This window comes from Akebia trifoliata, chromosome 7 (genome assembly GCF_017979445.1).
Source record: "Akebia trifoliata isolate Shusen 1 chromosome 7, ASM1797944v1, whole genome shotgun sequence".
NCBI classification, from domain to species: Eukaryota; Viridiplantae; Streptophyta; class Magnoliopsida; order Ranunculales; family Lardizabalaceae; genus Akebia; species Akebia trifoliata.
In genome coordinates this window covers 33,153,026-33,167,049 of record NC_141381.1, presented here as the reverse complement: position 1 = coordinate 33,167,049, position 14,024 = coordinate 33,153,026, and the positions used below count along the sequence as shown (strand labels likewise).

The following is a 14,024-nucleotide window of genomic DNA, read 5'->3' as shown; positions in this document are numbered from 1 at the left end:
TTTGTACTTTACATTGTTATGGCTAAATTAAATGTATAACCAAAGCCCACTATAGGGCTATCTAGATGATAAACACAAACCTCCCTCTCTCTCTCTCTCTCTCTCTCTCTCTCTCTCTCTCTCATATGTACTGATGGACATACATAAACATGGTGTGCCCACTAACCCAATCCAAGTGATGGGTTTCTCTTCCAAATCCACAAACTCTTTCTCTCTCATGTCCAGTGACGAACTCAAAGGAACAAGGTGTGCCCACTAACACAACCCAAGTGATGGGTTTCCCTTTCAAATCCACAACTCCATTGACTAACTCAACAACCTAAAAAGAAAGCCAAAGTAGTCATAATAGCCCGATTGTTATCTAGACTTGAAAAGGTATCTCTTATGATATACTCTATGGAGAATGATTCAATGAACCCTCGGTCAATGAACATTAAATGACTCCATACCTCTAATTTTTCATGGTGAACACAAAAAAAATTTATTCACACCTTGCTGGTGGATCTGCACACCAAGCATTGGCCTTGTTATGACCTCGCCGTTGCATCACTAGCTAGACGTAGAAAGGGCTACGAAGATCAAAGTGTTGAAGTAGAGTTGTTACGTGGCAAGGTGGAATGGCAGGGAGGAGTACGATTAGTCCTATATCAGACATGAGAACGTTACGGTCTTGATCTATAAGAACAAATCAGATCCTACATAGTATAATGCGGTTTAAAATCGTACAGACTTTGATTCAAAATGAACAATATTGTATTATTATGGATCTGATGAGTTACAGGCCTAATTTGTGAACGTTTGAATTTGAGTATTTTAAAACAAAATTGGGTTTTCATATTGATTATGGGAAAAAAAATATTCTCAAATCAAATAGTTACACATTATCAATTAGCTAGATTGTTCTTTGATTTATAAACAAATAATTTTTTGCAATTGTGGGACAAGTTCTAAAAGTTGAAGAATTAAGAGAGACCTAAAAGATGAGCTGATTATGTGCAATGAAGGTTAATTAGAAAGAACAAGCAAAATTGAAGGTTTTAAAAGAACAAGAGAACAAATGTGGATTGAGATCATAAAGCATATATAAATTCAAATGACATGACTTTCAAAATGAATTAATTTGATTGATGCCATAAAGTCTGAGATAAGACTTATGATATGAGTCAAAATCCCATACGGTGTCCCGTTTCTATAAATAGGAACAGTGTCTACATGGCACAATTTGATTAGGAAATGAACACATTGAGCTGCGTGAATGGCTTGATTAGGCGCCCGAGGTGTTTTAAATAACGTGCCATGTAGACACCTATCCTATTATATAGGAACGGGATATCGTATTGGGTCCTGAGTCTTATCATATTTGTTAGGAGGATGGATCCAACATTTATGGAGTGAATGGACCGGAAAGGGTACACGTATCATTTTCGACCATGGTCATAAAATATTCAATGAACCATGGGTTCGTCACACAAATTTCCATTGTATAAACATAAAGGTACATCCTTGTGGTGCACGCCCATAGCTTATAAAGTTGAAACCAATCCCACTTATGTCAAGCCAAGAATCCAAGGAAAAAAAGCTCCTTGCACCCACCACCCACAACACAACCTCAGCTTTGACAGTAGAGAAGGATAACACCTTGTTTCCTCTCTCACACTCTCTCACCATAATAAAGCAAAAAAAAATTAATATCAAGTTTGTCCCCTTAAAATCAAAACATCCTCAACATATATTATCATGATGGGTCCACAAGATACCTAACAGTGAACCTCCCACTACTCTCAATCATTTCAACTCTTTTCTCTCTACAACCTCACAAATCTCTCCTTTTTATGCTTCTCCCTCCTCTCTATTTTTCTACCCATAAGTAAACACCCAACTCCATGAAGCAACTTCAAGAACCCTTATCTACAATGTCCATCACAGGATTTGCAGACCCAGATAGACTTTATCGAAAGTCGACCCACCGAAGGAATGACTCCGGTGAACTCGACGTGTTCGAAGCGACTCGATATTTTGCTGGTGGCACTGAAGGAGTTGGCCTTAATGGTGCAATTCATTCTCAGAAGATCATGAGAGAAGGAAGAAGGATGAGCTTAGACATGCCCTCTAGAAACCCAATTTCTTCGCAATCTCATCGAGTCGAAAAACAAACCAAAGAGAAGAAATACAAGCAACCAAGCTCTCCTGGTGGTAGACTTGCTAGCTTTCTGAATTCTCTCTTTAACCAAGCAGCCTCAAAGAAGAAGAAGTCAAAGTCAACCACAAGATCAGTGAAAGATGAAGAGGAGAGCCCAGGTGGAGGAAGGAGGAAGAGAAGGAGCAGCATTAGTCATTTTCAAAGTGTCAGCACAACAGATATAAAGTCCATGTATTCTTCAAGTTCTGGTTTTAGAACTCCTCCTCCTTATGCAAACACTCCTACTAAGGGCTATAAGGATCTCAGAAGCTATTCAGATCACAAGCAAGTGGTTTCATTATCAAAATGCAATGGGCAGCAAGTAAGGTCAATGGGTTTACAAGATGAAGCTTTGGATGAGAAAAGAAACATGGATTTAGCTTGGTTGGATGAAAAATTCAAATTCATTGATGGGTTTTCAGACAAAAACAAGAAGTTGATTGATAAAGATAGGATTTGGGTTGATGACTTTTCATCAGTGAAGAAGGATATTAGAAGTGTTATTGATGAAGTAGATGATGGTGCAGAAAGTGATTCAAGTTCTGATCTGTTTGAATTACAGAACTATGATTTGGGTGTTTACTCTAGTGGTCTACCTGTTTATGAAACTACTCATATGGATAGCATCAAGAGAGGAGCACCAATTTCCAATGGTCCCTTCTAATACTGTATCTTATCTTTCCCTTGGCTGATTGGATTCTTGTGAATGTTGGAACCTGTGAGAAAGAAAAAAAAATTGGAGTTCTTTGTGTAGAGTGCTAAAGATTTTACTTTGTCTCACTTCTTTGTCTAAAGCTCTTAGTAATCTTCTTTTTGTGTACGGTGAGGAATGTTTGTGTTTCTTCTTTTGTTTTCTTCTTTTATCATCTAGGGGTTATAGCTAAGAAATGTGTGATATTAGATGGAATACAACTTCAAATAAAGTCTTACAACTCGGATTGATAGATGGGATTTTTTTTCCATGATTGGAGGTCTTCCACTAAAAGATAAAATGGAGAAGCAAAGCATTATCCACGCATGTGGATTGTGGACTACATTTCTTAATCTTATATAGTTGTTTTTGGACAACAGCAATGATGAGTTATCAATTGAAGTTGTAATATCACGCGTGCGAGTGCACGCCTATGATTTAGAACTTGTCGGCTCGACTCAAAACTCGATTGAATTGTACGAGTTCAATCGGTTTAAACAACTATGAGTACACTTATCCCTAGATCTTGCGATGTATGCGATGAAGGATCAATAAACAATAGAGAAACACAAGAATTATGTGATTTTACTATATTTGAGAATAATTACAGCCACATATGATTTGTAAAATCATAGTTTTGTTAATTGCCCTTATATCAAATCTGTCTATTAGAGATCCATGCAAACAAATTAAATGCTGCTCAAGATCTTTATGATGGTGTGTATGTCAATAGTACAACGTTGCCTTGTAAGTTCCCAAAAACACCAAATATACATGCATAAATACTGCAACTTCACTGCAGAAACTAATTTGTGTCTCTTTAACAACTATGTAAGGGGTGAGCAACAAATATAAAGTTGTGTTCAGTTCTCTTCATAGTGAATTTCAAACTTTCAAGTTTCAATATAATATAATTTTCAAAAAAAAAAGGAGGGAGGGAATTTTTAATTTTCACTTCTTACTAAAATTTTGAGTTTCAAATTAACTTTAGTAAAATCAATAAAAAATAATAATGAACTCATTTATAAAATCAAAATACTCTTTTTTACTTGCATTGATTTTTCGATTTTCAACATGATGAAGTTACCCTTTTATCCTCGTTTAATTTATTTTGCAAATTCTAAATGGATGACAATGTAGGAATTTATTTAGATGATAATCATATGGTCTATTAGTTAAAGAGTTTTTTTATGAAGGAACTTGGGCTACCTCATTTCATTTTGCCATGTTATAGAGGTTCCTCTACTCGTATGTTCTTTAACCCATCCAAAGTACGCCATAGATTGATCTTCTTCATCTCGCTAATATGGTAGATTGTGAGCCAATTTTGACCCCAATTTACTGTCCAGCACAAAGTCTTTAGATGACTGATGATCATTTTCCCACCTTAAATATAAATCTTTTGGCTCATCCATTTTCATTATGCGAGTTTGAATTCTATCGGAAAGAGACTAATAGGGTGGCTGACTATCTAGCTTGGCTAGGTGCTTATGAGAGAAATTTCTATGTAAATGACGATGTAGCTGTACTTATCCCTTAAGAGCCTGCGAAAATTATTTATGATTATATAACCTATAAGTACACTCACGTGTAGATTTTTATGGAAATTTATTGATTCGGTGATTACGGAAAAAAAATTAAAAAATTGGATCGAGTTCCTAACTCTTAGGTGCTCTATTTCAAATAAAGTTTTTGGTTTGATTTCAGAACTTTCATGAGATCTATTAGTTCAACCAATCCTTAGATTCCCAAAGTTAAGAACTAATTATTTTTAAAGGCGTGATTTAGAAAGATTGAGGGGCATATCCCTTAATATAGAAATTTTGGACTCAATTAGAAAACATTATATAGAACTCTAAAAAGTAAACTTAAATCTAAACGGACAACTGCAAAAGAAAATTTTACTCTTGATTAAGATTTGATATCCCATTCATCTACCTCTTCTAAGCAAGCCACCCCTACAAAACATCACTCTTTGATTCCTCCATCATAATAAAAGGTCTTCCACCAATTCTGATTTTGATTGGGATTTAAGATTAAGATTCCCTCCTCCAAACCAATTCTTAGGATGATTCTTATTTGGGATTTGCTTGAAAGGTATAATTTCAGAAACAATGCACTTGGACAAAGATTGATTTCTTTGTAACCCATTCCTTTGAGGTCGTTGTCACCTTGTTATGTCAGATAAACATCCCCCACCTTTTACAAGCATACATGCACAGTGTCACTCAAATACTGTGCTACCATGTCATGTGAGTATGAAAAAATATTCAAACTATGAACCTAAGATTTCACAAAGTAAGGCACACCCACTCCACGATGTCACGGCCTCTGCTCATATAAGAGATGTAACAAGGATATGCACGACCAATATCACAAGTTTTGTGGTCCAGCAAACTTGCCATGCCATTTTAGTTATTGATAAGGTCCCAATTATTCGATTTTGGGACCGTAATTGCATTAAGATTACCATTGTATAAATGTTAGTTCCTTTAAATAATTGCAAAATTATTTTATTTATCCAAATTAATAAAGCTAATGATATATTAGTGTTAATTGTAGCGCACGTGGAAGCCAACAAATCGCGAAACAATTACGGTTACAATACACGAGTCGAAGGGAAGTTTCCAGAAAAATCTCGGTCGATTTGGGCGCCACGTCACCGCGCCGCGGCTAGGCATGACCGCGCCGCGGTCATTTCGAGAAATTTATCCTCGAGATTTTTACAGAAGCTTCTAGAAGCTTCGGTGGTTGTAACTGATTGGGTAGTTCGAAGCAAATCATCCGAAAAGTTGACCCGATTACCCGAATACAAATGTTATAAATTGGGGGCTCTTCTCTTCTTCTCTTGTTCCATAAGTTTTGATTTTTTCTTCTTTTAATTTTCTGTAATTTTTCCTTTTGGTGAGATCTTGAGTGTAGTGAGAACATCAAGAGTAAGCCATTGGCTCTATTGTAACTCTTTTGAGAGATCCATTCAAGAAGGAATCAAGTTGCATCTTCATCTTCTTCTCCCATCTTCTCTTTGCTTTTTAGTATTGTTGCAATATGATCCTTGCGATGATCGGCTAGATCCTCTTTAGAGAGATCAATGATGCCGAAGCAAGTTTATCCCTCTAATGTAGTTTTAATTCCTTATTTTGCTTACATGTTTACTATTCTAGAAATTCTACTTTGATTAGATGATCTACTTATATTTTTGATTCAAACTTTGATAGCCATTACTTAGATAAGCTCAAGAACGGCTATGCTTTGTGAAGAATCTGAATATAAGCTAGGCAATCTCAATTAAATCTGAATTTTCATGAATGTCTCTTGGTTACCTTTAATAATTAAACCGCTCCACCTTCCGATCCATGAGCAATGACTTGCTACATGGATTGAGATATTCTTGGAATTGATCTACATTATGGATAGTTTGCAAAAGCTGATTTGATTTCTCTAAACCTCCTTTCTTTTATCTTCAATCTCTACTTTCTGTTTTTATTTCAAATTGCAAGTTAATTTCCATTTCATTTATGCAACAAATCTGTTTTGTTTTTAAGAAAAATCTGTTTTCCAATTCTGTTTTGGACTTCTAACCGTATGAATCTTTGAATCTTCATTGTCCCTGTGGAACGAATTCGACTTGCCCAAAGTCTTAATTCACATCTTAATCTCTGCATCTCTATTGCAAGCTTTACAACCGATCAGTTATAACACTTTCAATTGGTGGAAACTTCATGTTCTGCCTATTTTATTTGAAACCAATAAATCTAGTAGGGCTGAAAATAGTTCTAACAGGCCTTGGAGTACCTAACCCATATATGTGGCAAAATACGAGGATGACTAATGGCTCGGGTAAAAGGCCAACCAAGACCAGATATGATGCGATTTTTTTTCTTTTTTGCCTATTGTCAGTATGCCCACTCTTCGGGTGAGACTAATCCCACGGTCACACGCACCGCCCCCTCCGAAAGTCCTACATGCAACTGGTTGAGTCGAGGGTCAATCAGATACTAGAGGGTGGCCCCAAGAAATTCATTAATTCATGGGGTTTTGAACACTAGAGTACCTACCCTTCCTAAGGAGCTTATCAAGGCTCAGCTTGCCATTGAAAGGTCAAAATCTATTTCCATAGAACGCATGATGTCGATGGACACCTTACACTATTAGGAATCCTTGACGACCTCCAATCTAGGATCATCCTTGGTTAGGTTTGATTGCGCGTGTCAGTGAAGAGGATGATGACAGGCCATTGGAAAATACCCCTGATTAAAGCAAATGCTATGGGATTTTCTTGATTTCTGCAAAGAAACATCAAAACGTGAGATCAATTATATTAATTATGTCTTTTCTATGTGCAAACAACTCTAATTTTTGAACCATCTACATCAAAGCCTATATCCCCAACAATTGCACGTATCAAATTTAAAAAAAAAAAAAAAAAGGTGAAGCCAAACCGTACAGTACTCTTTTTTATCTATGTATGTATAGGTGTGTCCAAACAGACTGGAACTTGCAACATGGGGTGTCCATGCGTGTGTCTTGTGGTGGGTGAGGTGAGATAGAAACTATCACTTTTGAGATTGCGGTCCTCACGCCTTAATATCCTCCCAATCTTACACTTTTTTTATCCAAAAAAAAAAAAAAAAGAGAGAGAGAAGAAAATCAACATAGAAAGAAAAGGTAGAGTACCATTTGTTTTATTTGTATTAGAATCTAATGAAGAGAAGTTAAGTCAATAAAATCTTCATTACTAGTATAAAATATTTTGAACCTTACAAGCTTTGAAGATAAGTTAATAAAAAGTAGTAATTTGGTGGGGGAATTATGTTTGAAACAAATTCAAGATTGAATTGATGATTAGTGGCCTTTTACTTGAGATTAAAAAAAAGATTAGATTTTCTTCACACAAAAAAAAAAAAAGTGGTTAAGTGATTGGGCCAATCCATCATGCTTAAGACTTCTTTTCATGAGATAATGATAGACTCTTAAGTGATGAGCACTAAATGGGACCTCCAAGCGTGAGTGATATGTCATTGCAAGATAAGCACGTGTGGGTCTCACGTGCTATGATTCTTGTCCATCATACGTACAGACCCTAGATAGTGGGTGGTTGCACAAGGGCGTGCTTGATAGCGCTTCTAAACTCAGCTTTTGATGCGTTTGCGTCAAAAAGCAAATTTTGACTCGCTGCAACGTGCTTGATACCGCTTCTAATATTTGCGTTTCGAAATTTGAAACGCAAATTGCTTTCGTTGACCGCAGTTTTGAAAAGCAAATAATAGCAGCTTCGCACAGCTGAGTTGAAAAGCGGGGAAGTGAAAAGACGAAAATGACCTTCGTCTTTTATCAAATTTTCAGCCACTGTCCGCGATAAAACAAAAACAGACAGCAGCCCTTCGTCCATTCTCTCTCGCTCTCTCTCTGTCTCTCATCGATTTCAACAGCACCGACGATCTACTTGACGACGGCGATCAATTTCCGATCCTAACCCATCGACAAAGACAACGTTGTCTTGTTAAACCGAAACCCATCGATTAACAGTAAAGGATTCGAAACCCCTTTTTAAACCTAAAATCGGTGAAGACAGTGACGCCGATCGACGCCATTGACAACTCCGAGTCCGATCGACGCCATTGACGACGACGAATCGAAGTCTAAGCGAACTCAAACTCTCCGTTTGCCTATTTTCCGATCGACGCCTTTCGGTTCCTTCTCACAGCAGCTTCGAACACGATCTGTGAGCTCTCTCTCTCTCTCTCTCTCTCCCTCTCTCATCGATTTGGATCTTTGAAGAAATTGCAACTTGAAGATCGATTAACAGAACTTTTTCTTGTTAGATTTTTAGATCTGTTACTGTTTTTCTTGTTAGATTTTTATTTAAAAAAAATAAATATTTACCATTGATCGAATCAGAAATTATTGCATTATTTTTGTTGCTTATTTTTATTCACCATTGATAGGATCAGAATTATTTTGCCCACCCTCAGTTTTCTTGGATTGCCTCGTCACCTTAAAATGTGTGGAATGCTATTTGGTGCGAACAAGATAAGAATTAAGATCAAAGAATTAGTGGTTTTCTTGGATGAATTCTTCACAAATTAAAAACCATCACAGAGTTCTTCTCTGCAACACTACCTGCACTATCAAAAAATTATCCACTTTGACTTACTCTACTTCTTCAATCCTTCCTCCATCATTCCATTAATGTTTTGATTTTTGTGCGCTATATAAATTCTCCTTAATATGGCGCACGTTAGCATGTATTTTTAGGCTCAATTCAGGATAATAATAGCAAAACTACTAGTGTTGCTGTCACGGCCTGAAATCTTCTTATTGGTTCTGAACAAAATTCACAGCTTAGAACTTCACTTGAACTCGGAGAAAACAAAGGTTCAGACACAGGTACACTAATAATAAAAAAAACTCAGTTATGAAAGAGACCCTTAAGCTAAGAAATGATTGTTTATGTTTGTAAATGTTTTATTTTGTTAGGGTTGGAGCACTTTTTTGTTACTCAGTTTATCTCCATTTTCCTAATAGTTACAAAATATTGGTTATCTGGGTTTGTCTGATTTTATTTTTCCCAGGATGCTTTTTTGCTGTTTTAATTTTGTTATTGTTTTCTTGGAAATAGTTTCTTTTTTTTTATTAGAGATTCTGATTTGGAAGGTTTCAGAGTTTAGTATGACAGCCAATAATATTTGTTTCACCATAACTTTAATCTCTGGATAGGCTAAAGAAACCTTGCCTATAGTTAAAGTTTATTTTATTTGTTTGATCCACAACTCATCGTTAAAGCTTGTTATTCGATGGCTAATGTCTAGGGGCATCCATGGCCAACGCTTGACCAAAATGACATTGATTGGGCTGATTTTAGCTTTGTTTCTGGTCTTTGAATTTTTATAGGGAACATGCTCCGTAAAAAAATCTGTGTTACTCCCTCCATCTCAGCTGTACATTCGTTTTCATGTTTGAAAGTTCTTTTTTTTTAATAATCTATCATCTTTGTAGAATTTATCATATACAGGCAGAGTGGATAGGTCCTACTATATTCCTTTTAGATATAGGTGTTCTATGCTTGTATAATTTGCATAGGAAAAATATTTCTTTTTTATTTTATTTTCGCAGTTATTTTTTTAAGGTACTAGGTTTATATTTATAATTTCCAGCTATTTATCCAAATTATAACTTAAGGGGGTTCACTTTATTTATGAAATTTTCTTAGTTGTTCCTTGCATGCTTCTCAAACTTGTGACAATGCATTGCTCCCAACACGTTTGATATTGATGGGTGGAGCTGCTATTCTTGAATGTTTTGCTTACCCTTTTTGTAATGATATTTCAACTACTGTTTGACATGGAGAATATTTTAGAAACATTTGCAAAATCAAATCATTTTAAGACATTCACACATTTGGGATGGAAAAATTCAATTGCAACTTTTGTTTTTCCTATTCTCTGATAAATTTTATTTTACTTAAAATAGCTGAATGTTTATTATTAATTTTTTATTTTCTCATTGTGTATGTGTCTGGGGTTGTGTTGGACGACACATGTTTTGTTAATCAGCCCACAACACATGTATCTGTTTTCATGTACGTAACATATAATTTGAAATACGTATTGAGTTGAAATTTTGTGTGTTTTAAACCAGTTGAATGTATAGTCGATTGCATTCAATGGTAAGTCTGGGGTGATTGTTGTCATAATTGGTATGTTCTCTCCTTATGTCAAACTGTGCTATAGAAAAAACTAGTTCATTTCATCTTTAGGGCTGACGTTGTAGGCATTAAAGCCTGAACTAATAGGATTTTCAGTTTTTCACGAATGAATTATTTGTGATATAATGAAGACTCGATCAATTAACTCATTATTCCCATATCCCAAAATGTGAATCTCCAACACACTACCTACCCAAATAGTATACAATGGTTCAAAAATTTATATATGTTTTTCTTTAACTTACACACACACACACAACAATTACTGTACGTTGTACAGTCAAAGATCGAGAACACAGGGCTCCCTCACCGTGGGACTGAGAACTGTGCGTTCTTCCGGCTATCTATATGGTAACCTGACATTGCCTCCTGGTTTCTCTCTTTGATTATACACTGTGCAAAAGTTAATATATATTTTTTTCTTTAACTTACACACGCACACACACACAACAATTATTGTTCAACCAATGAATCATGTTATATTATTGAAATAGAATATGACATGTGCCATTCTATGCGCTACTCTTGTTATTACCATTGGCAGATGGAAGATAACAATTCAAAGAGTGGGAAAGCAGATTGGACACCCAAACAACATGAAGTTTGGGTCGAGATCTGTTATGACTTAGTTAAGAAGGGGAGGAGACCGCATAAAGTACTTGACAAGACCGGTTATGATTTCTTGGTTAAGGAGTTTAACAAAAGAACAAATGTTTTTTACGATAGAGGGCAAATGAAGAACAAATGGGATAGACAAAAAGGCATTTGGGGACGTTGGAATAAGGTTTGCACGAATACAGGCGTCTCTTATGATATTGAGACTGGCATATTAGATGCAAGTGATGAGTGGTGGGATGGGTGGTTGGAGGTATTTTTTTTTGATAATTTGACCTTTTATTTATTTTAAGATTTTTGTTTCTTTATGTAACATAGGGTTTATATTTTTTATAGCATCATCCAAAAGATGTAATATTCCGAAAGGAACCTCTGAAGTTTGCGAAACAATTGGATTTCATTTTTGGAGGTACATATGCCACTGGTAGCCGCATGTGGTCACCTGCATCTGGTACAATGCCATCTGCATCAACACCTCAGAATGAGAATCTTGATGCGGATGATGTAGATGTTATGGCAACCCAACCTCCAGAGTCTGACACACCTTTCGACTTGACTCCTGATGCTGATAATGAGTTTGAGGATGATGCTAGTCATACTGTACCCCTACCCACATACCCTGCTCGACGTAGAAGTGGTGATCATCTACCACCTCATGGTCGTAGGCAGAAGAAGACTACTGCAATGCAAATTGGCCAATCATTGGAAAAGCTTGCAGATGCAGTTCATGTTCAGACATATGCTGCTACCAATCCCACTAATATTAAGAATGGCAGTATTCAAGAGTCGGTGTCTCTCTTAGATGAACTACCAGATTTAACCCCCAAGAGTGATCTTTATCGTTTTGCATTGAAGATGTTTGGCAAGAACAAACAATTCAGAGAAATATTTTGTGCGTTACGATCAGCAGAGGTTCGTCTTGGGTGGCTGGAGGATGAGATGTCTGATTTTATGACTGGAAAAAATGTTTAGACATGTTTATATGTTACTTTAATATTTTATGTGGGTTTTATGATGCACTTATAAGGTGCAATATACATTGGTTACTTTTTGGATGTGTTATGGTGTAATATACTATGAAGTTTGGTCAATATATTTTTTGTTGATGGATATTTGATATTTTATTTGTTATTGGATGGATATTGTGATTAATATTTTTGGTTAGATGGATATATAAGACTAATATGGATTTATAAGCAGGTCATATGGATTCAGATGATACAATTGATACCACGATTACCATCGATTCAGATGATACGACTGATACCATCGATTCAAATGGTGATACCACCAATACTGTTGAGTCAAGAGGTTTACGTATGGCCACTACAGGAGGCGTCTTAGGTTCATTATTTTATTGCGATAATTTCTTATATAGGGAGCCACATAGTAATAGTCAGTTAAAGGGGATTGACTTTGTGCGGGAAACACTAGATGATAATCGTGCGACGTGTCATACACTATTTAGAATGGAGCGACACGTATTTCTAAATCTATGTAGTATTTTGAAAGATCAAGGTCTATTGGAGATGGGACGTTACGTTACTATTCAAGAACAACTAGCGATGTTCTTATTGGTAATAGGACATAATCAAGGTCAAAGATTAATTGCAAATCATTTCGATCACTCACCTCAAACAGTTAGCAAGTATTTCAACAAAGTTCTTTTGGCTATTGTGAACTTGTCAATGTCCTTAATTGTGCCTCCCGACCTCAATGAAGTCTCTTCGCACATCCGTAACAATCCTCGTTTTTGGCCATATTTTAAGGTAATTATATATATATATATATTTGAAAAATATTTGTTTTATTAATGTTTATATATTAATATACCTTAAAAATATGTAGGATTGTATTGGAGCGATAGACGGGACGCATGTTAGTGCATTTGTACCAATTGCAGAACAAATACGATATCGAGGACATAAGGGACTCACACAAAATGTAATGGCAACATGTTCGTTTGACATGTTGTTCACTCATGTGGTGGTTGGTTGGGAAGGGTCGGCTAATGATTCACGTGTCTTCCTTGAGACAGTGAATACTCCCAGTTTAAATTTTCCATATCCTCCACCAGGTATATATTTAAAAGTTTGTCAATTATATCTGTTTATATTCAATCCTAGAAATTATTGATTTTTGTTTGTATATTAGGTAAATACTATTTGGTAGACGCTGGGTACCCACTCATGGATGGTTTTCTCGCGCCTTATCGAGGTGTTCGATACCATCTACAAGACTATAGAAGATCACGGGCAAATGGTCGAAATGAGCTATTCAATCATTTACATTCATCACTTCGGAACGTGATCGAACGAACTTTTGGGGTTTTGAAAGTAAAATGGCCAATTTTGAAGTTGATGCGTTCATATAATTTGGACAAACAACGAGACATTGTTGTTGCTTGTATGGCATTGCATAATTTTATCAGAAAACAAGCGATTGTCGATGAAGAATTTGCTCTATTCGAGGAAGAAGGATCTACGGGAGTGGAAGAAAGATCTACGGGAGTGGAAGAAGAAGGTATCGCTAATCAAGAGTATCCAGTTCCCACATTAGTAGGTCGTCAGAGTCAACAAATAATGAAAATACATAGGGATTTAATAGCTGATGCCATTTTTACTGGCAATCATTGATACATTTTCAATGTATTCTGTTTTTTTATTTCGTATTGTAATTATAAATACTATTAAACGATGTTGGAATAAAGATTATACTGTTTTTAAGTATATTTCGAAGATTCTATGCTTATTTATTTATTGTCTTTGTGTATGATGAATAGCATTGATGGCAAACTATACGTATCCACCATGTTGTTCATGTGGTCGAGT

At 35.9% G+C, this 14,024-nt stretch overlaps 2 protein-coding genes across 2 annotated transcripts; both read left to right on the top strand.

Moving 5' to 3' along the window:
* The first annotated feature begins 1,678 nt into the window (after positions 1-1,678).
* Positions 1,679-3,130, top strand: LOC147399244 (protein BIG GRAIN 1-like E). Its single transcript, XM_086449048.1, has one exon. It carries the CDS (start codon positions 1,884-1,886, stop codon positions 2,841-2,843), a length of 960 nt encoding a protein of 319 aa, XP_086305174.1. The 5' UTR covers positions 1,679-1,883; the 3' UTR covers positions 2,844-3,130.
* Positions 3,131-10,641: 7,511 nt separating this feature from the next.
* Positions 10,642-12,165, top strand: LOC147399243 (L10-interacting MYB domain-containing protein-like). Its single transcript, XM_086446794.1, has 2 exons — positions 10,642-11,446; positions 11,530-12,165. Exons 1-2 carry the CDS (start codon positions 11,081-11,083, stop codon positions 12,163-12,165), a joined length of 1,002 nt encoding a protein of 333 aa, XP_086302920.1. The 5' UTR covers positions 10,642-11,080.
* Positions 12,166-14,024: the final 1,859 nt, after the last annotated feature.